Source organism: Gallinula chloropus, assembly GCF_964237585.1.
Source record: "Gallinula chloropus genome assembly, chromosome: 5".
Classification (NCBI taxonomy): Eukaryota; Metazoa; Chordata; class Aves; order Gruiformes; family Rallidae; genus Gallinula; species Gallinula chloropus.
The window spans coordinates 20,869,891-20,893,984 of NC_140090.1; the positions used below are offsets into that span (position 1 = coordinate 20,869,891).

General features: G+C 40.8%; 1 protein-coding gene across 1 annotated transcript in view; it reads left to right on the plus strand.

Moving 5' to 3' along the window:
* Nucleotides 1-24,094, plus strand: part of CERS6 (ceramide synthase 6) — a gene marked incomplete at both ends in the record, with an annotated part of 119,700 nt that overhangs the window by 16,848 nt on the left and 78,758 nt on the right. Inside the window, 2 exons of the mRNA XM_084264700.1 lie at nt 17,981-18,086; nt 20,250-20,380. Of these exons, the coding sequence (XP_084120826.1) occupies nt 17,981-18,086; nt 20,250-20,380 (237 nt within the window). The remainder of the gene's footprint in view (nt 1-17,980; nt 18,087-20,249; nt 20,381-24,094) is intronic.

The window sequence follows — 24,094 nt, forward strand, 5'->3', positions numbered from 1 at the left end:
CCTGGATCATCTAGAAGCACAAGATGTTTTCAGCAATTAATTTATAGACTTAGCAGATGTTCACTATGGCAAGAACCCAATAGAGGAGAAGAGCTCTTCTCTGAAATACTGGTTGTATATTTTTCTGAGTAACTGAGGCTTAGGAAAGAAACGCACAAATGTTTATTTCCTTATTGAGAAACACCTATTTCATAAGGGAGGTAATCTGGTAAGTATCTAATTAGATCATTAAGACATCTTATGACTGATACTCTAACAGAAGGAATTTAAACAATTGGAAAAAAATTACTTTCTTTATTCAATACAGTTTGACTGTTCTTGAGAGCTGCTGTTGAATTCTATAGAATATTGGTTTGGGTAGCTTTTTTAATGAATGAAGCAAAAAGTAATTTCCAGCTTTATTCTGGAGTACAATTTCAGCTGATAGTTTAAAAGTAAAAATAAACTTTTGTATAGAAAGCAAATCTAGTTGACAAGGCTGTTCTGTTAGCCATCTTTAAAGAACAATGACAATCTGGTTGAATTGTGGAACAATAAATCATTCTGAAAATGAAGCTGATCAAGTTATTGTACAATTTTCCTGTTGAACAGGATGAGGGGACAAAAACTCCCCTTTTAAGTCTCAGACTCTCTTATCCTGTGGTAGTATTTAAATAAAGGAAAGATCCTTAAAGGAAGTACCATTTAGGTAAATACAGGCATTGTATGTAACGTGTCTTAAAAGGATCAATATAAAATGTAGCTTTGTGCTTTTAGAGAACCAAAAGATCTGTAGGACACCATCATGTGTGAGCATAGCTCAAGAAGAAGGATGGAACATTAAGGTACAGACTTCAGAACTGATTATGGGCTTTGATTGGTTTGAGTCAAAGAATGCTGAACGCTGTTACCTGATGGTGCTACCTGATGGTGTAGTGGTTCCAGAATATCTCAGCGGTTTTCTCACAAGTGCTTGTTTTCCCTACCATGCTTTGTCCAGCTCCTCATATCCAACTCAATAATCCCAACACTGCCATTTCTTAACCTACCTTCGTATCCAATAGATATTAAGCAGAAGGTATAGGATTGTATTTTGCATCTCATTGGTCCAGATTCCAAGTGTCATCCTGGGTTCTGGTCCAAGATGCCTCACCCCCCCCTCCCTTAATGTGTCACTGTTAAAAAACCCAAACCAAAGCAAAAAACAACCATAATCCCCCAGGACTTTTCTTCAGTATTTCCACAGCTGTTTGTCCAGGGTACTGAGGCAATAATTGTTTATGGCTTGTTGAGTTAAGGGTGAAAAATTATCTAAGACTCTGAAAGTTCAATGGTGACTGCTATTGATAAGATCCAGCTCAGAAACAAAGGCCAGATGGGGCTGATTTAGATGAGTTATGTGTAAAGTAGCCTTGCCTTCAAAGGAATTTAGCCAAAGGCAGAAAGGGTAAAAGTAAAAAAACCCATCAAAGACAAAGACTCCATGTGCACATTCTTGAATTTAGGATGCGTTCTGTGTAGTTTGCTGCTCAGATATATACAGTGCTCCAAATGGCTTCTCCTTGTGGTATGTGATAGTCCAGGGTTTACTGGTGAGGCAAAAAGGCTTTAGTAGCATAGTAGAAACTCCACTGAGTAGCTGTGTGGAAAGAGAAGTTATGATGATTTCCATTCATTTGGGCTAAAATGGTTCATGAGTGGTGGCCTATTTTGCCAGCCACATTTGTCACATTCCACAGTGGTTTTTATTGTCCATCCAAGCAGACTGAGTGAGGCTGTCCTGCCTAGCAGCAGCACCCACCCCCACCTCCAGCACCCCTTTCCCACCACTGAAATCCCTTCCCTGCTTGTACACAGAGTGTCCCAGCCCTCCTCCTCCGAGCCCAGTGTCCTGGGCTGTGGTCACTACCTGTTAGAGGAAGCCCCTGACCTTAGAATGGGGATGGGTTCCCCCACCCAGCCCCTGGGGCATGCCAGCATTTCCCCAGCTTTCAGCTGTCAGTATAACATCACTCAGCTGTGGTATGTGCCTTGTCAAACCAGTTGGGTTGGCCATCATTGCAGTTAACTCAGGAAGTTGATTTCTTTGCCTTCTTGCAGGAACTTGTCAGGCAGCATATTGTGTGTGATGGAAACGGAGTTTGAGAGTGATTTGGTTCAGTATTTGGCTGATGGAGAACTGCATAATTTAATTTTTTTTTTAAATGATGAAACAGTGCCTTCTGTCTATGCAACAGAAGGAGAGAAATGAATAAAAATGAGTAAGCTGAAATTGGACTGGCTTGGTTCCTGTGTTTAAAAAAAAAAAAAAAAACCAAACCTTAATGCCTTTGTGGTGGTGAATTGCAGTATGTGAGTCTTTTTTTCCTAAAAGATAATTATTTTAAACATACATGGGTTGACTAGTAGATACAAAAACTAATATTGCGGTTACTCTTTGGAAACCTGGTGTCAAAATGGAGATATCTATGAGGCTTCTAAAACTGTTCACTCACAAAGCTCTAGAAAATACACTAGCAAGATGTCATTAAAAGCAGCAGATGCTATAGTGGTTTTGCTGCAAGCACAGCAAAAGTGAAAGCACAGCGATTCATATTTTTTCCCTTTTCTGGCCTGTCTTTGTCTGCTTCTTGTCCCCCTTCCTCCCTTTTAATTTTTTAACCTGTGTCATTGTTTGGCTGCTAAGGGGCCCTAGTAGCACTGAGTACATATGCTCTAGGATTATGATTTGTGAATTGGAAAGACTGCAACAATTTCATTTTCTCCCCTTCCATCTGTAGTTACATAGATGACTCCCCTGATAAATACCAGGCAGAACTAATTTGAGACCTGTGAGACAGGTCTTTTGCATTCTCATTAATTGATTTCTTCAATAACTACTGAAAGCTAGAGGGGAGGAGAGCTGGAGAGAAATAGCAGTGAGGTTGACTAGCAAAAGATTTGACCTAGTTTTTTCAATCTGCATGGCTCTGCAGACAGATGCAGTTATAAATCTCCCTCTTTAGAAGAGCTTTTCTTTATTTTTGTTCCTGCATGACCAGTTGCATTTATTATGAATGTTCAGATTTGGTGGGTTAAAGTGTAAAATTGTGCCATCATTCTATAGGGTCATGGAAATGTGTACGTATGCTGAGGAAGTGAGGGAAGGCACCTACTTCTGTGGGATTGCTGTAGGGCCTTCTGGCCTGCCCCTCTGTTCTCCTTCCTGTGTCTTTGAAGCTGTGACATTACACACTTGCTTTTTGTCCTAACTGCAGTATTATAAAGTGTGTGAAACACAATTACTCTTTGCTTTGTGGAGGAGTAGTTGTAATGCTGCTTTGCACTCAAATCTGAAAGTCTTATTTCTTTTAGCTTTTCATAAGGCAAAATTATTAGCTTAGAGGTGTTACCTCTGTCAAGTGGTCCTGGCCTTTTCTTGGTCTGCTTTTTCTCCTTTACTTAGCAGTGAAGGACCAGAGATTTGTACTAAATACTATAACAGCATGGGGATGTATGACAGGCTGAGGAGCAGTGCTTTGACCTTCCACGTGGTCTGGATAAGCATTACAACAGACATCTGAAGGGGGATATTCAGTTACTGAATAGATATGTGTGTAATGTTTGTCTTCTGATGTTTGATCACAGATAGGTTCCCTTCTAGAGCCATTTGTTCACTGAAGCACTGGGCTCTTGCTGACTGATGAGGGGTTTACTTGCTCTCCATTCTTTAGTAACCGGTATTGTTCTTGAACCACTTGCATCCGTTACAGGAAAAGGATACCCAACTGAAAGCCAAGAAATTGGCTTTTGTTTCTGAAGGTGCTCTCAGATGTAACTGGAGCTGCATCAGAGGATTGCATAAACCCATCCTTGTGTGTTACACTCTGGCTTCCTACTCCTCCTGGCCTGAGTCTATCTTACACTGTGCTGTAGCAGTGGTGGTGGCGCATGGCTTCATACAACTTTGGTGTTTTTCACTGTTTGCTCATGATCCCTGCTGTCTTATGGCACTGACTCTGGCTTAAATGTTGGCTCTTGTTGTTCAAGGAGACCCTTGAAGAGGACAAGAGTGTCCAGTTCTTAGTTGTCAAGGAGAGGAGGCCACAGTAACGGGGAATTAGCAAAACAAAGGTGGTGCTTGGACCGGGGAAGGTTCTGTAGGCTTCATGGGAACTCCTCAGAAGTTGTCTTCCTCTTCAGTGGGCCTATATGTGTCTGTCAACAACAGCCACCTGCTCTAGGCCTGGAAAATGATAGCTTCTGTGTGCTGCTTTGACTTTGCTGTAATGGCATTCCCCAGCCCTCCTCCTTCCATCCCTCTTTGTTTTTCCAAGTGCTTCTCTCTGAAGCTGAAAAGATATCCCTAGATAGAGGCTGATCTTGCAGTGGAGTACATTCATCACCATTTCCTCTTCCAAAGTAAAATTTGGGTTTATGCCTTAGCTCTGAGATTTCTGAGGAATTTTACTTTTTTGTGTGTGTTCCTGGCTGTAGGCATGGAGGCAGAGGTCATGCTCTGTGGGAGACAGGTTGTGTCAGTGACATTTCTCTAGTGGACAGTGACTGACATGCGTGTCAAAAAAGCGACTGTCACCACAGGAGCTGAAAGGAGATGCCTATTTGCAGGAGCTGCTCTGAGTATCATTCTGAGGCATTGTATGTGCTGGCCTGACATTTCAAGTCCCACTCTAAGCGAGCTATGGTCTTGGGCTGTGATACTTCCTCATGTATCCTGGATATAGATGTCATGTCTAATTTGTTCTCAAGGGAAGACGGAGTTTGATGTATAATTCTGTGTAAAGTTGGCAATTATCAAGTGCTTTCACTGCTTGCAAAGCCTTACTGCAGTTCAGGCACTGTGCAGACACTTCACTGATGTGCATGCTGAATGTTTTTGAGTGTATGCAACGGGGAAGCACGAGGCTCTCAGCAAAACACTGAGTGCATGGGGTGGGCTACAAACGCTCGTATTTGCCTGAGCAGACAGAGTGTATGGGTAAGTCCTCAGAATGAATCCTGCCATGATTCCTGCCCTACTCCAGCTCCTCCTTGCTTCTTCCTCTTGCCAAGCATACAGCAGTCTGCATTTCAAACGCAGCAATACACACATGGCTGATCCCTAACCCAGCTGGGTGAGAGACTGGCTGTCACTTCCATTTGAGTTGGCAGACCAACGCACTAGCTCCCATGCTAAACAGCTTTTGTTCTTTTTCCACTGGGCTGTCTCATAATTCTCCACAAGTGCTGGAATGCTCAATTTGCTCCAGGTACTGCACAAATGGAACGGGCTCCAAAATCCTATGGATGAGGTGATCCTCAAGAAGACAGCACGTTTGTGTCTCTATTCTGCTGGATGGATATTGATGGTTGGACTAAGTTAACCTGTGCCTGATCAAGCCGTAACCTCACATTGCCTGATCGCAGCTTGTATTGAGCAGAGTATTATTCCCTTTGACTTCCTAGTTATACTGCTAAATAAGAAGAATTACTTGATGATCGGTCTCAAATGATATTTCTTCCCATTTAACAAAAATGAAGCTCATGGTCTACAAATGAAACTCGCGGTCTACAATTTTTTTTTTTCGAATTCTGCCTAAAAATATTCTGTAATTATATAACTCGTATCAGTTCCCAATTTTGCTTATTGCTTTTCATTTTTGTGTTCTAGCAGAAGGTACTAACCCAGTTCAGAGCTGGGTCCAGTTACTCTGTAATGTGGTAGTGGTTGTGGTGTGCAGAATAAGCTGCTTTTATCCCAAGCAACATGTGCTGTGGTATATTAAAAACAAGTAAGCAAGACAGTTCTAGTGATCCCAAGGAGATGAGAAGGCATAACACCCCTAAACAGAAACACAAAGAGTAACAAACACTTTCCACTTCAGAAAGCTTTAAGTAGCTATTACCTTACAAGTATTTTGTGGCCTGCCAAGGAGGATTAGTGCTCTGCCTGGTTTTCAGCACTGGGAAGTTGTCTCCTTTTTTCTTTGCTTCTTTTTTCTTTTCTTTTTTTTTTTCCTTTCTCTCCCTCCAAACTCTCATAGAAAAAGAGCCGCCTCTCGCATTCACATCTCAGCATCACTTGTGGCATGTAATACCAACCACTGGGGGACAAAGATACCATGTCATGTTCCCACAAATAGAGGGACCCTTTTCTGATAGAGGTGGGCAGTTAAATACTAATACATACCAATATAGAATGACATTTCAGTCAGGTGTCTTTTGTGGGATCATTTGGAGTGTGCAGGTTGCTGAGAAATCTTGTAATGAGCTAGAAGAAGATAGAATTGTAACAATTTTTTGTGTCTTTTGATGTATAAAATACACTTGTTTATGGATCCAAGGTGTAAATTATTCACAGATACCCCAGAAATGAGATTACTAATTTTGTTTTGTTTGGCACATGCTGCAGTTTTCAAATTGCTGTCAAAACTGCTGCTCCAGCATGGTTTTCATGCAGTGATCTCCCATGGCTGGCTGATAGCCCTGCATGTGGCTCGTCAACATATCATACTGCAAGTCTCCCATCCCTGTCTGCTCTTTCTGACTGTAGCAGCCCAGGGAGTCATTTCCAAAGTGGTGTTTTGGTGATCAGCTAGCAAATCCCATTATTTGTTAATAGGATTTGTTCTTGCTGTGCTTTGTCCGATCAGTAATTGTTTATCGCGCATTAGGAGTACAATGAGATGCCTGTCAGCTGTGTTATGAGCATTATATGTGCAAGACTCATTATTTGCCCTGTGATGGTGGGTTTTTCTTTGGGAAAGTCTCAGTATGGAAGGCAGAAAACAAAGGCTCTGCCTTTGAAACACTGCAGCATATCCTGCACTCCATTAGAGGCCACTTTCCTCAGCTCCCCATTAGATAGATGGTGGGTCATATGGAGGGCTGCGTGCTCTCTGCGCTAGTGAATGCAGAGTTGAGACTGGTTTCCATATGGCCTCTCTGCCTTTTTGTATATGTGTCCCACTGAGGTGGCAATGAGACAGGAAAACATTAAGAAAATTCAGAAATAATTTGAAATAAAATAAAAAGATGAAGGTGAAAAATGTATGGGAAAGCTTTGGCACTAGTGAGAGCTAGTTGTTTTTTTTTCTTTGTGGAATGTTTTGATCAATCTGGATGGTATTTAATGATCATGCAGTGCAGGTCGAAACTGCTTCTCAAAAGATGTCTATCTGAGCTGTTTTTTGAGGTTTCAGGTGTGAGCAATATAGGTATTTTTACAAATCTGCTGAAACAGTTCTTTCAGAGGTTTGGGCATTGTTGGATATGCAACACTTGCACTTGCTCAGGGTCTGGTTACAGGAAGGGTCCCATTGAGGAAGGCAGGTGAGCACTGGAACGTTTTAAGGACTTAAATCTTTTTTCATGTTCCAAAAAGTATCTTCTATCTTTTCTGCTTTCAAAAAATACGTTCTAACCAGACATAAATTAATGAGTTCCTGTTCTAGGTGAGCAATACAATTTCTCAACTTCTCAGATACCTTTAAGTATTTTGCAGGAAGACATTGCACTCCTGAACTGTCCAGGTCTGTTCAAATGGGCCAGTTGCGGTGTTAAGAGTGTTCAGTAGGGATCTTTAACTACATCCTTCCTTGTTTCACCTCCTGGTTATAAATAGATCAGAGTAAAGAAAATAAATTGGATTATAAGAGGGTATTGATAAGATGAGCTATCACTTAATGACCAGGCCACAGAGGAACCCAGAGGCGTAGCATTGGCTTTTTAGTGGACAGAGTTGTTATTTATCAGAATCATTGCTGAGGCTTTTACCTCTTTAGACAGTTGCTCTGAGCCACTTAGCAGTTTTTGGGTCATGTCCAAGTGGCAGTAACTGCAGCTTCTTTTAGTGTCTCGGAAGGTGTCTTGGTGGATGAAGGAGAGCCACATTAACAATGTGTGTACGTGCCAAGAGGCTGGTGGATGCTATGACTTGGCTACAGCCTTAATGTAGGCACAGGTATTGCTCACATTTTCTTTTTCATTGTTTGTATATTGAAAATGTGACCAAAGTAAAAGATTAAAGTAATGCTGCAGAGCCTGGTGGGTTAGAACAGATCATTGTCTTAGGGTGACCTCCTGCAATTTAAAAATCAAATTGTGGATCTTCTTTTTCTGTATATGCTTTCTTCCTACCCTTTTCTCTGTCCAGCATTTAATACTATCTGGGCCGTGTGACTTTTCATAAGTAGATGTTTTATGGCTGGCTCTTTTCTTTCGTTGTCCCAGACTTGCTGAAATAGTGGAATGGATCAGCTCTGTGTTTTAGGAGGTGGACAAATGTATAGGGTCAGGAGTGGCATGATAGGGATGTGTTGGGATTGACAATTTTTACTCACTGCAATAAGTAAAGGGCCAGAAATTAAGCTGGTGAGTGGCAGGTTCAGAATGGAGATGTTTATCTTTACACAGTGAATTTACTCTGGAGACCTCTGCCACAGGGTGTTGAAAGTTTGCATGGTCACAGTGAGCTATCAGTGCAGCTTGGGAAGGGAGGAACAGCTCTTTGGGGACTGCTGCATGCAAAGAGGCCTTTTTTTGGTCTATGAGGTCTCTTAAGCTGCAGTTTTTTAAATGTTGGGAGAATATTTTTATCTCCACTGACCTTTAGCAGTTGGCTAGCACTTTGGAGACCTGAATTTTACCACTGACCCTAACTTGTGTATCCTGATTTTACTATGTGTAAAAGGGTGAGAGTGATACCTTCAGCACTGTATCATGCATACCTTCTACAGCCTTGGTGATGCTGGTGGAGGGCAGCTGAGAGGATGCACTGTGTGTTAGAGGTGGTGGAGACTCCCTTTCCATTCCCCACTCCCTCTGCCTCATCCGCACTTGGAAAGTTACATAGTGACTAAACTATTTATTTTTAGATATTACAAAGAAAGAAAGCATTAGACAGCTGACTGCAAAAATACTTGTGACCTTTCTCTACATTTGTGTAGTCCTTGTTGCTGTTCTGGAGAGAGTACACAGTTCTTCCCCACTTCTGTTCTTCAGTCTCAGAGTTTCACAAGAAACTGAAATCCTTATACATTGATGTACATATATAAATATATATATATATATGTGTGTGTGTGTATATATATATATATATAAAGGCTTCCATGTTTGGAAAACATGACTCCTTCTGTTTGTAAGCTGTTGCCCTATGTTTGTGTCCCATTTTCCTAGTAACATTAACAGGAGAAGCAACCAGAGCCCCTCTGGTATAGGCTATGCTGGGGTATTCCCATACTGGTGGCTGAACACCCTCTGCTCCAATCTGTCCTGTTATGAACTGACCTACAGCTTGAGACAGGCTCCTTCCTCACCTTTCCACTCACAAAAGAAAGGATTAGGTAGGTTTGCCAGATCAGTGAGGCCGAAGGGCTTGGCAGGTTGTGTGAACAGGGACTGTGATCAGCAGTCTGGCCTGCAGCTTGGGAGCTAGCAAGCATGCAAAGGTAGCTCAAGTCAAACATGTTTCTGGTTGTGTTTTTTGTGATTGGAGGGAAATCTCAGGAAAGAAGACCTATTTTTGACTCTCCACAACGGGGGGATGTGACTTTTGGATGTGTATGTTCAGTCAACCCCCCCCCCCCAAAAACCAAACACAAGGCAGGACAATATAAATGTGAGAAATGCAGCTGCAGAAAAGGAACAGTTTTGCAGTAATTGAATGGTATGGGTCAGTCATGTTCCTTGAGAGTAACTGTAGGATAAAACATTTCCTAATACTGCTGTTGAGTGATAATTTGGTTTATGACTTAAAACGGTGTGTGTTAGCATTGCAGTGGTTGGTAAGCCTGCAAGCTGAAATGCAGCTAGTAAATTGCATTTTAGTCTCAGCTGTTTTCCACAGACTGTTAAGTGAAACTTTCTATCAGGAAAGTGCTCTTGGATGGAAGCCCTTGAGTCCCTTATTGCCCTCAAGCAGGTTATGTGACCAAACCTTCTTATCTGAAACAGATCTGTATTATGCCATTTTTTACTCCTGTAGCATCCCAAGTATGAAAAACACCTGATGCTGAATGCTGTTTTGCTAGGACATTGTGCTGAATTTATAGGATGCTTTACTTCCTGGCTGAAAAATTACTAAAACCCTTTTGAAGGTGAAGCATTGCTCTTGCAAATGGAGTTGGAGCAGTTTTACACATATGTGTATGTGTACTCCTATTGCATCGTGTTACAAGTGTAGTGCTGTTCTATAGCCTGCCTTTTCTATCCATCTTTCATACACTAAAGGGAAGAGTATTTTCGGTCAAAAGGCAAAAAATGCATGGGACTGGTGCTGTGGCAGTACAGGGGCTGTGATGCTACTTGAGTGCTAGCAGCTGGTATTCCAGAGGGGTATCTGGCTGATGGAGCAAGCCTGATATTCCCCATGCATTGGCTTCTGCCACCACTGGCTTCTGGGGCTCTGCGCATGCTACATCCTAGCAAATACCTGCACTTAGTAAAGTATTGGATTGTGCTTCATTATCTTAGATGAGCAGTTTCTCATTCCACACCATTAGTTTCAGCAGCCCTCAGCAGCACTGCAGGCTGCTGCCAGCTGTGCTCCCTGAGGTCCAAGTACAGTAACAGATGCATTTTCTACTGCCAGTTTGACATGTACTTTGATTTTTGTTACAAGGGATAAGCAATGTCCTTTGTTAGGAAGGGTTGCGGATGGCTTCCCAGCTCTGTATTTGGGAAGTAGCAGGACAGGCACTGGTGATGGATGAGTGGGTTATTTATTTGGAGGGTGGGATAGTGTTGTTGATTGGTTGTTGGTTTGTTGTTTGGGGTTTTTTTAAAGCCTTTAAATTAAACTTAGAATACTTTGTAGAAATGCTAAGGTCAAAAATACGTTTGCTTGTTGGAAAGGTTTCTCAGGTCAAAATATTAATAAGAAGCTTTCAAAACCCAGGGGGGCTGGGAGGTGGGTGCAGGGGGAGGAACAAAACACCCCAAAGTACTGATTTTCCAGCAATCTTTTTCCTCCTCTAGTGAATGTCAATGCTGTCTAATAATATAAGCCAAAGAAAGACAAAACCTCACTAATTCAGTAAGCTGAATTCTCTCACAAGCTGCTTAGATTTTATTTTAGAAACACATGTGGGTTCCACAGTATAGTGCTTAGTTTGTATAATGTGGTGGGGGGTGGGAAATGATGATACTGGCGTGGAAATAACGGCTGATGCATCTCTTAACAAGAACAGAAGGAAAAGCATTGGATCTCTCAGATAAAAGGTAGATGTTTTTCCTAAGACATTTCTGGAGTGTTGGGAATAGGTCCCCTGCGAAAGGATTGGCTCTGAGCTCGCCTGCACCCTGCCCTCTAATGCAGCACTTGTGATGCTTAGCAGCAGCAGGCTGTTGCTGACATACGGAGTCGTGTGCTGGGCTTCTTGCTTGGGCAGGCCTGGTTTCATTGCCAGAGCTGACCCACTTTCCAGCACAGCCAACAAATTCTAGTGGTTAACTTTCCTGTGTAGCAACTGGACGAGATTAACTGGGTTAATGTCTGTGCCTCAGACATTGTATCTTGGTGGGCCTTCTGTAGTTTCTTGGGAACAGCCCAAATTAGTGCTGGGATAGGCATGATGAAGTGACTATCTTACTTAACTACTGGATTTATGCTAGGACTGTTAAGATTTTTCTGCTTTCTTTTTTATTAGTACACAAGCAACTTCAGAATTAAGTAGGTCAGCTAAACAAAAATGACAAAAAGAATTCGGCAATTGTATTTGTGTATGGTGGCAGTAAATCTGTTGAGTGTCTGCTCAGAAACAAGCTGCTTCTGCTTTCACTCATTCTTGTAGTAAGAGCAAATTTAGATTGTTTCTGTTTAAAACCAGCAAGCGGTGTCCAGCGAGTTAGACAATTGTAATTATAAATCCCTGGAACAATTTGTGTTTAGAGAGCATAAAGTAGATGAGCTGGGAAATTTTTTTCTGCATCAGTCTTTCAAAGAGGGAGCCAGACTCTTCAAAACAGATGTGCATCTCTTTAGCGGAATTTTTGCTGGTTGTAACTGCCTTCTGTGGTATTTGTAAATGTACTAATAGGAAACTATGACATTTGACAGAAATACTTAATTTGTAGGTGTAGCAGTTAACTCAAATGTCTGTGCACATGAAAGGCTAAATAACAAAAATGCATATTCTCGGTGTTCATGAGGACTTTGTAGCCAAGGTTCTGCCTGATGGCCTAATGAAATTTTTAATCTGTTAGCATAAATCATGTAGAAGCAGTCTCCAAGGTGATTTTGTGAAGATGCTTTGTGCCAGGTTGAGGTATCCTCCATGAAAATTGATTGCTGGTCAGGGGATGGATGGGCTCCTTAAGTTTTAGGCTGTAATGAGAGGCCATTAGCCCTGTCAGTCTATAATGTAACTTACTTTTGATAAAAATTGAAGACAAAAGGGAATGCTTCAAGCTGTGATCAGCAAACATATTTTAAAAGAAACTGTGAAATGTGCACTAGTTTAACTTTTCTTTCTTGGTCTGATGGAAGTTTGCAAGTGGGCTTCCATATTGAAGTTGGCCACAAAATAAAGTAAGTGAAGATGCTTGAAAAATGTCAAGGATCAAAAGGTTTTCTGATTTGTGGGAAGAAGATTTTTACGGAGCCTGTGAGTTGTTAAAATGTCTTACTCCTAGATAGAAAAAGGCATTGCTTTAACAAGACTCAGGAGGAACAAGGTTGATGCAAAACTAAGAAATGACAGTAATAGGTCAGAAACTGAAATTAATTCAGTCTTTGCTTACAATCCTCAGGAGAAGTTTCAAGGTCAAGGAGCAGACAGGTCGCTTGTCTTGGTGCGCATAGCTTGAAAGTCTTAAATTAAAAATTTAACAGATTTCAGAAATCTTCTTGACATACAACAACATTTAAAACCTATTGCAAGTGAATGGCAGGACAGCTTATGAAATGTGATGGGGAAGTTCATAAATTAGAAGAAAAAATAATTCTAAGCAGTTATTCCTGGGTTTAAGGCCTAGTAAGACTTCCTGGAGCTCCATCACTCTTGGTAGTGACTTATTTTAGGTATGCCAATTTTAAATGCAGGAGTGTAATACACCCTTTTTCATCTGCGTCAAAGAACCTTGTCTTAATTTAGGTCCTTGGATGGGTGATATTCTCCTTCTCGTGAAAATAATTGGACATATCTACAATAAAAGCTATTGAACTTTATATTAGGACTATATAGTGAAATCAAGGATCAGATAGAAAGTTGTTATCCTCCCACCATAGGAAAAAAGTAATAATCGAAAAAAAAAATTGTAGCATGCTCTTTTGTCTGTTCAGTCTATCGCTTTCCCGTTCCTGGGCCCCCTCATTATCACCATGTGAGTGGTTTTTGGTTTGTTTGGGTTTTTTCCTTTCTTCTGCTTCTTTACCTCACTAAAAATGGAGAAAGGCTGATGGTTTACAATTTCTGGATTCCTGCTGTCTCATTCTAGAGAGAATTTTTATGATATGTTGTGAATTTCTAAATAGAGCAGAAACAGTTGAGAAATACACACTGCAAAATAGTACAAATTAATCACTTCAAAGGGCATGGGAAGGAATCCAAACCTTCTTTGAACTGGTATCACTTGCCAGCTAATGTTGTCAATTATTTTCAAACTGATATTTCATAAGTTGAAAGTTTAGAACAAGACACTGAATATTTTCTTCATATCTCCCTATACAGTTAAAACGAACCAAAGCAAATTTAATGACATGAATCAAATGCTCATTAACCCTGTTAGTGTTTTGAGGTTGGTTTTTCCCTGTTCAGAAGGCCTTAATTCTTGCAGAACGTTTAGGCTGTTTTAAAAAAAACCCTGTAATCCCTGTTCACCTGTTATGGGCTCTATGGTAGTTTGAGCATCTTCAAAGCTGCTGATAAACTGTCAAACATGGGGTTGCTAAAGGGCAGACACTGGTCATCTCAGAAATGGCGAATGACCTGCTGGTATGGAAACCACATTCACGTGCTATAAGAGGGCCCTACAGGCATATTTCCAGTGCCTCAAATGACTAAAGGGTTGCTGTGTATTAGTTTCTGACCAGACTCAGGGCAAAGATTACGTGTCACAAGTAGGGCTGTTTGATTTGTAGTAAAATGCAGAGAATCACAAAAAAAAAAAACCCCAAACAACAAAATCCCAAACTTTCTACTTTTCTTCCTTTATAGGATACTTTAAAAAAATAATGCAGACTTTGATGGTGCTAATGAATATCAGCCTCCAAGGATTATGAGGGTCAATGCTAACATTTCTAGTTAACACTGGGATTAAAATGGTATAATTTGTCAAGACGAAAAGCAGTAAATTAAAAAGATTATGTGGTAATTAATTATTAAGGTTCAAATAGCCTATAAAGGAGAATAGAAAGAGCTTTTTGAGTCAGCAGGGGCATTTTTCTTACGCTTCTAATAGAGGTTATTTTACCAGTGATACTGCAGTTAGGTTTCTAGGTGATGTGCCCAGCATGGTTTGTGCTCGCCACAGATCTGACCTGTTCGTGTTTCTAAAGAGGAATTTCTGCAGGATGTGGAGTGCCCAGGAAGTGAAGCCGACAGTGTATTTTTAACCTGCAGTTTTATGAACAGAAGGAATTAGACATACAGTGCAGAATGGTGGGAATGGCTTCTGAAGAAAGAGTTTTGTTTTTCCTGGGGTTGATGGCTGGGTGGAATCCTTCCACGGGCAGAGCCCTGTGCCCGCTGCCATCACTGCAAAGAGCAAGTGGTGCCCAACTGGCATGTGCCTTCCTATGCCAGGGCAAAGTGAATTTGTAGCTTTGTGTTTTGTTGTTTGTTTTGGGGTTGGGTGTTGTTTGGTATTGTTATTTCTCTTTTTCTACTTACTCATCTTTTGTAATAGTGGCTGACATTGTCTAGTCAGCATCTGTCAAAGGGCAGATGGGAAACCCAGAATGGTACTGCTTCTTGATTTACATGCTTCTGGTGAAATGTGCTTCCTTTTCTGCTCTAGGTGGGGGTCATTTTGCAAAGAGTTTCTTGACTCCTTTGTAGAGAAAATCTGATCCAAATTTGCGGTGGAGTATGAGGCCTTTAGGTTGCTGGCATAAATAATCAATTCGAGAATACCAGACAGGATCCAAAATTCAAACTAGTGGCCTCCTTCAGGGGGGTACAGGACACTGGGAAATGGTGCTTTGCCTTCAGGCAGATAGCACAGCAGTGTTCATGGGCGGGCAGAGGCTGAGTGCTTTCCACTCAGATGCTATGCAGTAACCCACATTATCTGAACTGGCTGGCTGTGGGCTTTTGGTTTGGTTTTGTTTTCAAATGTGGCTTTAGTTTGTGAATGAGGAAGCTGCCTATAAAAAGGTTCTTGAATTCTGAGTTTAATTCCCTTGTTTATGTTGGTCTTTCATTTGTAGACCCATAATAGATGGGGCTGCATTCAGGGGAAAAAAATGCTTGCATTTTAATTTCTCTGTAATTGAATGCCAGCTTTCAATTCAGCATGCCTGCTTTCCATTCAGCTGTGCTGGTATCCATTGAAAAAGAGATGTTAGTTTGTTCAGATTTACATGTTTGAGAAAGAAATGCTGGCAACATACTCAATTCTCCTTTCCTTACTCTTTCACAATAATTCTTCCTTCTTAATTGCAGTACCTTGTGCAATAAGCAGTCCCATGGGTTTCAGTACGACTGCTTGGGGAATTGAATACCACAGCACTAGCAGAAATGGAAAAAATGAATACTGCTTCTAAGAAAAGCAGCATTGGGCAAAAGGCTTGTAGTTTGTACGTGTATTAAACATTCCGGTTTGTTTACTTATGAATCTATTTAAATTATTATGGAAAAATATTGTTGAGAGTTATGTTAATGATGTTTTTTTAGCACCTGGTGAGACATTTGGGATCCTGTTAAGTTCTTAAAATTGTATTTTAACCTTGAAAAACAATTTTTATGCTGCAAGTATATCTTGAGCATCTAAGAGATTTCTTCCTAATTTTCATATAAAAATTTAAGCTTTTCCCAGTCACACTCACAGCAGTCACATGGCTGTGGCTCATGCATGCTTGAATTGGTGGTCAGACCTGCTCAGTGTTGCAGGCCTGTAAAATGCTGCTGTTGAAATTGCTTTATTGTCCTTGAGTGTCCTGCTAGGAATTAACGATCCTTTGAGGGGATTTTTTAAAGCTGCTTTTTTTCTTTTTTATTTTTTCCTAAAGAGGAGGAAAACCACAAGAGTGTGTCACGAGAGACACCTTTGCGGGGGGTTTAAACTTGCCCTATCCTTCCAGACATAGCTGGCCAAGATCATCCTGTGTATTGCAGCTGCGTACTTGGGACACATTCTTACTGTGCTGTGCTATTCTTGTGGACAAGCTCTGGTTTTGGTCCAGTGTACATAAAAAAAAAACCAAAACCAAACATAAGCAGCAAAGGAAGAAAAAAAATTTGTATTCCAGTTTAGAAAATACTGGATTGAAGCAGAAAACGGGTTTTGTTTTAGGTAAAGGGTATAACAACAGTATTACAATTCTCTTCTGTCTTTAAAATCTGTCCTTTGTTCTGGATTTATCTAGGCTGTTCATTAGCAAGACATGTCATTTTAAGAATGGCATTTAAGCAAACCCAGCTGGATTCCTTAGATTTAAATGAAGATCAGCTCAGCATGAAGTGTATTGGAATTGCTCCTTGTGGAATTTTTCAAGCTGGGACTTTTTAATCTGCTTTTGACTTTACCAAATTAATTTTTTTTTTCTTTTTAAATTAGCATCTTTAGGGAACTGCCTTTCTGTTGGAGTTCTATCATAGCTATGGGAATTTACACCTGATGCAGTGCCGTTGATGTGGTTGATGCTAGGGAGCTAGCAGTATGGTTGCTCTCTGCAGCCAATCCAGACTGTGACCAAACTTCTACAGAATGTAATGTTGTTTGGCTTTTTTCCTCTTATACATATACTGCATGTGTCTTTTGGATATATGACTTCCTGCCCCCCTGGCAAATATTGCCCCAAATTATTTCAGGCTAGAGGATTGGCTTTCATATGGTATCAATGTATCAAGAACTTTTCCTCAGGGAAAACAAGGTGATCTCGCATCACCTGTCTGTTTTTAGTAAATAACATTGCTGTAACCACTGTAGCATTAGGATTTAATGTAGAACTGCTTCTTAACTACAGAGTGTGATGGTTTGGTTCCTGCTGGCAAATGAGGTTTCAGGAAACAGAGGTCTTTCAAGTCAAATAGAGTTACGTGACTGTTCGAAGGTGGCAGGAGTTCTTACTGTTCATATATGAATATGATTCCTATAGAGACTTTGTACATTTCAGGGGGATTCCAGAGTGGACTCATAGTAGCGAATAAGTTTTTATGGAATCATCTTTTTTTGAGTGTATGTAATGCCAGTTAAGTGATTTGGATCTAAAATGTATGAGAGGCGCCCAATTTATAGACTGGATGAACTAATGGATTGGTGTTTGGATCTGTGACAGCTTTTTATGTTAGAAGAAGAGTTTGGAGGAGGAGCAGAGTCTTTGGGGTATGGCTCAGCACCGTTTAAACTTTATGGTTTAGAAAATTGTATTGACTGGGCAGCTTCAGTGCTTGCTGCCTTTAAGGACTTTGTCTGAATTTCCACTGTGCAAGAGGAGTCCTGAGGCAGTAGCTACTCTGGAAAATGATTTATGAAAAGGCTCTATTTGGAGGAGAATATTATGTGCTCCTTATCTCTGCAAGCTGCCCTGCTCTTCTCATTAGCTGCTGCTTCTCTAAGAGGCATTCCTCTCATGCTTTTGTTCTACCTTATTCCCCCATCCCCCCCCAACATGAAAGAAAATATTTTGTTTCATGTGCTCCACAGAGTTCCTTTCATCCTTCAAAGTAATGTTGCTTGTTTTGCAATGTAATCGCCTGTGTGAACTTGCTTTTGAGCTGTGAGGCTAAGTATTGTTTTCTTGGCAGGGTTATAATGTTTGTGCATTTACCACATGTCACTGATTGATAACAGCAATGAAGTCAATAACTGAAGGATTTCACTTGGGTGTTTCTTTTTTTCACTCTTCTGTTTCTCACAGATTCATTGCTAAACCATGTGCCTTAGGCCTTAAAGTCCAAGCCAATGGACCACAGAAAGCTCAACCTAATGCTATCCTGGAAAAAGTTTTCACAGCTATTACAAAGGTAATGTATTAAACTACAGCATATACCTTATAAAGTGTGCTATGGCACTGTCAAGGTCTGAACAAAACAAAGCTAACTAAATGCAGGGCTACAGTTTTACAGCTAAAATTAGAACACACAAATGTCAAGGTTGTCATTGGCATGCTGGCTTGAGCAGTTGTGCATCCTTTTGTGTTATCTCCTGTAAGCTTTTAGTCAAAAAAAAGTTGTTTACAGAAACACTTTTTAGGTGCCATATGGCCACCTAGATTTTTTTTTCTGCTTATAGTCTTTTAGAAATTTCCACAAAATTGTCGTCTTTTTTTTTTTTTTCTTTTTTCTTGTGCTTTTTTTTTTTTAAGGAGCCAATTGTGAGGTAGGATGATTGGCCTTACTGTGTTTTCCTTGAAACTTCAAAGCTTCCTCTAGATAGGGGAACTGCTGGAGCACAGGGCACTGGTGGGTTGCTGGTGTCTCAGCTGTTTATGTTGTGATGAACATCCTTTGAAATTGAGGGAGGAAGGAAGAAACTAGAGAAGTGGGGGAAACTGACTGAATAATGATTTAGAGATTGCGGAGTGTTTCCCCTAATAGTTACATCTGTCTCCACAGTTCAAACTGTATTACATCTCAACTAACCCTCTGTGTCTTTCCGTCCATGCTTTTGAAGCATTCTGAGCTTTCTTGTAGCAGAAAGAAGTGATTAGCTGTCCCTTAGCATCTCCTGAAGACCTGAATGGTCAGCTACTTTGTAGCAGAAAGGCCTGTGGATGCCTGAAGGATGAAGCCACTGTGCTGTTGTCCCAGCTCAGCTCCAGGCTGCTGCTGGGCACACCATAGCAGAATCATCAGCCTAAACTTCAGAGAGTAGTAGAGTCACAAGGCAAAATTTGGTTCAGTGTCAGCAAGAAGTATGTATGCCATGGATCTGTCTTGATTGTGTGTCCTACCCTATCCTGAGATCACCGTAGCACTTGATGTGGTTTTTGCCCTGTTTTCAGAGAGGGAATCATGCATACCCTATGTCTAAAAGCTACAGCTCATGTGCTCTTACCCAGGCTCAGCTGAAGGAAGGAAAGGGGTTTTTTTTTTTCATATATTTTTCCTTGCAGAATCTGCTAGTCCAACACAGGCCCTGAGTGTGAGTGTGTGGAGTGATCTAATGCATGTGAGTCATGATAGGAGCTGGCACATATGGGTCCCAGCACCCAGGGTACGGAGATGAGTGGGAAGAGCTCCAAAGGAAAGCATATACTTTCCTTCAAGAATTTGGTAGGCCTGTCTGCTGGCTGCTCTCAATGAAACTGTCCGATTTAGCTAACCACCCTTTTTTGAGTCATGTGCAACGGTTCTCTGTAGTCAAGCTCCCAAGAGCTACATCAATCATTTGATTTTTTTTTTTCTAAAGTTACAGAGAAATATAGTAGTAATCCTCATGCAGTACTGTACATGTAGAATTGCTGCATGACGGGAAATGTGGCCTGTATCATTCTTCTCTCCATACAGTAGTTAAACTAAGGACAGACTCATTTTATTTTGCCTTGCCTCTGAGCTGGTTTTGCAGCCAGTCTGATGGAATGAGAGTTCCACATTTTGTTGCTTTGGAATAGTTGTATGTACCTAATTTTACAGAAGAAAAAAATTTCTCCATGTTGTCAAGGTAATTTTCCTTTTGAAGTTGTCGCTTTGTTTAATGACCTCATTTCTTAACATTAACATGCACAAACACAAGATATGTCTTCTTTCCATGTCAGTCAAACAGTTGCTACTGCAGCAGTTGATATGGCAAATACCCTGATGCAGGAGGCTGGACCAGGCATAGTGTGTGGCAGGCAGGGGGGGGCATTTGCCCGCCCTGCTGCTTGATAAGGGCAAGCCGTTTGCCTGTACTTAGCATCACTTTCCAAGTTTCAAGCAAGTTTTATCCCACTGTCCCCTTTAAGTCTCTTATTAATAACCTGCATGTAATAGCGTATTTTCTTCTGGATTAATAATAGTCAATGTAAACATGTTTTGATGTGGTTCTGCCAGCAGAGTTTATGTGGAAGTAATTTTATTTCTGTGTATCTGTGTGTCTGGCAGGCTGCCTCTAAGACATCAAGAGGTGATTACAGTGGTTCTAAATTTAAAGTGGAGTCACTGCGGTTGGGAAAAGAAATAATTTCTTCCTTCTTTGTTCTGTAGCATCCAGATGAGAAGAGGCTGGAAGGTCTCTCCAAGCAGCTGGACTGGGATGTACGCAGCATTCAACGCTGGTTTCGACAGAGACGCAACCAGGAAAAGCCCAGCACTCTTACCAAGTTCTGTGAGAGCATGTAAGGATGCGTGTTCTCTTGTTGAGCCTGTGTCTTCATCAGTTTTCCCTTTGTTCTTCACAGGTGTTTTTGTACACAGGTAGAAAATTATGAATGTAACTTCTTGAATGAGAAAAGGAATCTATTTTTTTTTTTTCCCCTCCTGAAGGAGTGAGTCAGATTCTACTTTTCATGTACTCTCAATGGTGAAGAGCTTTCAGAAGTCATGCGGTTGTGATTCTATCCTGTCAGGGTGCCAGCCTGAGCCTTTGAGACAAGTCGCCTAAACTGAGGAGCTGTTCTTTTCAGCACAACCTTTAGCTGTACAACCTGACAGAGATCTGAGGAGGATGAGTAAAGATAAAAGCCAATTGAGTTGTTAGACCCCTTTGGTTTTTTCTCATCTTGGGCATGTCCCTTGTACCGGCCCATTTCCTTGGGTACATTGAAAAGTGAGAAGCTAAAGGCTTTCCTTAGGAAGTTATTTTTTGTCTGCCAGACTTTACTTCTAAGGAATCTTTCCCAGCACCCAGCTGTTTATCAAACCATTATCTACATAAAGTTTGTTTTTCAATTAGACTCTATTGTTTTTAGTATCTGAGTTATATTTTCATGCCAGCTGGATTTAACGTTCTAATACTTAATCTGCATTGAAAGAGCATGGAGAATTAAATCTACATAAAACATTTAGATGGTTTTCTCAGAGGAGGACTGATAGGCATTGAATTAATAACAAAACACAAAGATGAACACTAGTTTATTTGAAAGACTCATTAATTCCAAAACTTAGCCTTCTATCACTGCTGGATGTTGTTTCTTTGATGTGGAAGGTCATGTGTTTAAGGCATATTTTACATGCTCCAAATCAAGAGACTTGGCAAATATTGCTGAGGCCATAAACAAGTATTGGCTTTATTACACTCTGTTGTGTTATTGCTGGCTTCAAACTCTAGGTTACACTTTTTGTTAGCTGAGAAAGAAGTGTTAGATAGTAATCTCAGCAGAAATAGAGGAAACCTATTTTAAGTTAGAACACAAGATTAAGTAAAATTTACTTTCTATGTTTTGGGTTGTGGGGTTCTTTTTATTCCTAACAATTCTTAAATTATGCTTTTAAGAAATTGCAAGTAAAGAAATTGCAAAAACACTGCAGCCAGAGAGGGATATATGTGTGTGTGTGTACAAAGCAACTTGTGGAATGTACTGTTGCATTGTTCATGCAGATTTCGTATTTTTTCCTTTTGTAGGTTTCCTAAATATTTTGCTTAAACTTTATTTTCCTGTAGAGATGTACAGGAAAGTTCATGATATGGTCCTGAATAAATACTGTACTAAAACTTTTTTTTCTAAAGCAAACCATAGATGAAATATTCTTGGAGTTGCAACTGATAATTACTTTCAACTAAAGTACTGAATAGGTGAGAAATTTGAAGAGTTCCTGTTAAGCATATTGTGTATCTCTATCTCAGAGAATGAGTCCCTTTTTATTTTAGAAAAAGAAAGATAAATTGTCTAAAGATGATTTGCCTTTAATAAGTGGAGGAACTTAACTGTCAGAATGTTAAAGTCCTTTCCTTGGTGCAGCTAAAATCCACTACACTTAATATTTAATAAAGCCAGGCAGGGTAAGATTATGAATAAATCTACTCATCCTGTTGCCAGCAGCTAGTGGACTCACAAGTTCCTAATTTTTGACATCAGTGAAGATCAACCTTTTGTCTACAAGGGCCGGAGCTGCTAAGGTGTACACTTAGCTGCTTAACTTGCAGGAAAGGCTCTGGAGTCTTGGAAAAAAATTAACACTGTACTACAGTTAGCACTAGCATGTTTAGGCTAGTATATTTAGCTGCTTCTGTAACTCAGGTCAGAGGCTTGACTCTCTTGCATTAGTGCCAGCACAGCTTGTCTGACCTACAGCTAGAAAGAGCTTCAACATACCATGAAATACAGGCACAGATAGGAAAGTTATGGGTGCTGAACTTGCTCTTTTGTGGCATACATTATGGAAACATATGTATGGAAAAAGCATGCAGATGAGAGCTATCGATGCAGACTGGAAGGTTAGGTCAAGCTGTAATGACTGTCATTAACTTAATGCTGACAGAATTAGTTGCCAGCTTTATTTGGAGAGTGCCACTGAGCATTACTGCAATATGTGTGCTTAATAGTAATGACAGTACGTGTCCAAAAAGAAGTAAGGTGGAGTAAATAATAAGCGGATCGTTCCGGTGCTCTGCTCCTGGCTTGAAGAAGGTGCAGTGGGAGTTGCCTGTGTTTCCATGTGTACATGCTGCTGTGAGAATGGGGTGTTACCCAACCGCCTGTGTGTGCACTGCCCTGACCGCCTTTCCAGTGTAGGACACCAGCTGTCTCATTGCACATGCTGGTTAGAGATGTTGGCAGGTAGTCAGAACAGCACTGGGAAGCCAGGGATACCCTTTTTTCCCTTCAGTATGGGTGTTAAATGGTTGTCTAGTTAAATCAGGGCACTAAGCATGGTGCTTCGCTTCAGTATGTTTGGAGTAAACTGCATGAGGTCTGTAGCCTTTTCACAGCTATTGCCTTAATGGGGTGGCTTTTTGCATTAAGAGTCTGTGTGTGGCTGCTGCTTTAGAGCTCTAGGCTGTGTAAAGCATGTGTTCCCATGGCAGTTGTGGGAAGGGGAGCACTCCAAGGCTTCAGTAACTGGGGTGCCTGCAGAGAGCTCTGACAGAGAATGAAATGTGCCTTTATGTAATAAGCAGGCACACAGCAAGTAAAATGACAGTGATCCCCACCTACACTTTCCACTGCTGAGCTGCTGTTGTCCCTTCCAGAGAAGACTTCGGTTTTGCTGGCACCGTGTTGATTGACTATGACTTGGGAATAAAAGTGACAGAACCCACAGCAAATGTGAAGCTGTTTAAAAGAGCTCCAACTCTTTTTACATGGAGACGATTCAATTTACTGCTACGAAAAGTGTTCCTTGAGCCCAGAGTGGCTTTTCCATGATGCAGAGCAGAAGGCAGCTGTGCCAGAAGGGCCGTAGGCCATTTCTGACTGCCTTATCCTTCCCGCCAAATGAGCAGTGTGGGTACTAAGGTAGAGGAGCTTCAATAGGACAAAGACTAAGAGTGAAACTCTAATGATGAACACGCTTGGCAGGGATGAACGACACTAAAGATGCAGGCCCAAAAAGATTAAAACAGTAACTCAATCATTAGATGATTCTTGTCCCAGATTTCTCACTTTCTCTACCCTTCTTTTCTTTTTCTTTTCAAGCAGCTTAAATTTTGGTTCTAAACAGAGTGCAGAGAAAATTCAAAACCTACACTTTTTCCTTTTTCCCCAATGTGGTAATTCCTTCGCCAGCCTTCATCAGATGTCCTGAGTGTTAGCAGATGGTGGTTATATGAAGAAAAGAATGGTAATGAAATGTCTTGTCTTTAGACACTGTTTGTGCCGCAGTGTTGTAGTGAAAATAAATTACTTTTCAGGGACTTTTACTAGCAGTCATCCCATGGGATTTTTTGTGTCAGCCTGAAACAGAATGTGCCATTTGATTGTTAGAGCTGTGGATACCACTAACAATGAGACTTCAGTGACATCACACACACGCTTAAGATTTCAAATGTTACAGTGATAAAGTACCTATATGAAATAGATCATCTCACCAAGTGATGGTTCATGATCCAGTATTAGTCAGAAAGACAGTAATAAATGAGGATTATTTTGCTGTCAAGTCAATGGGTTGTT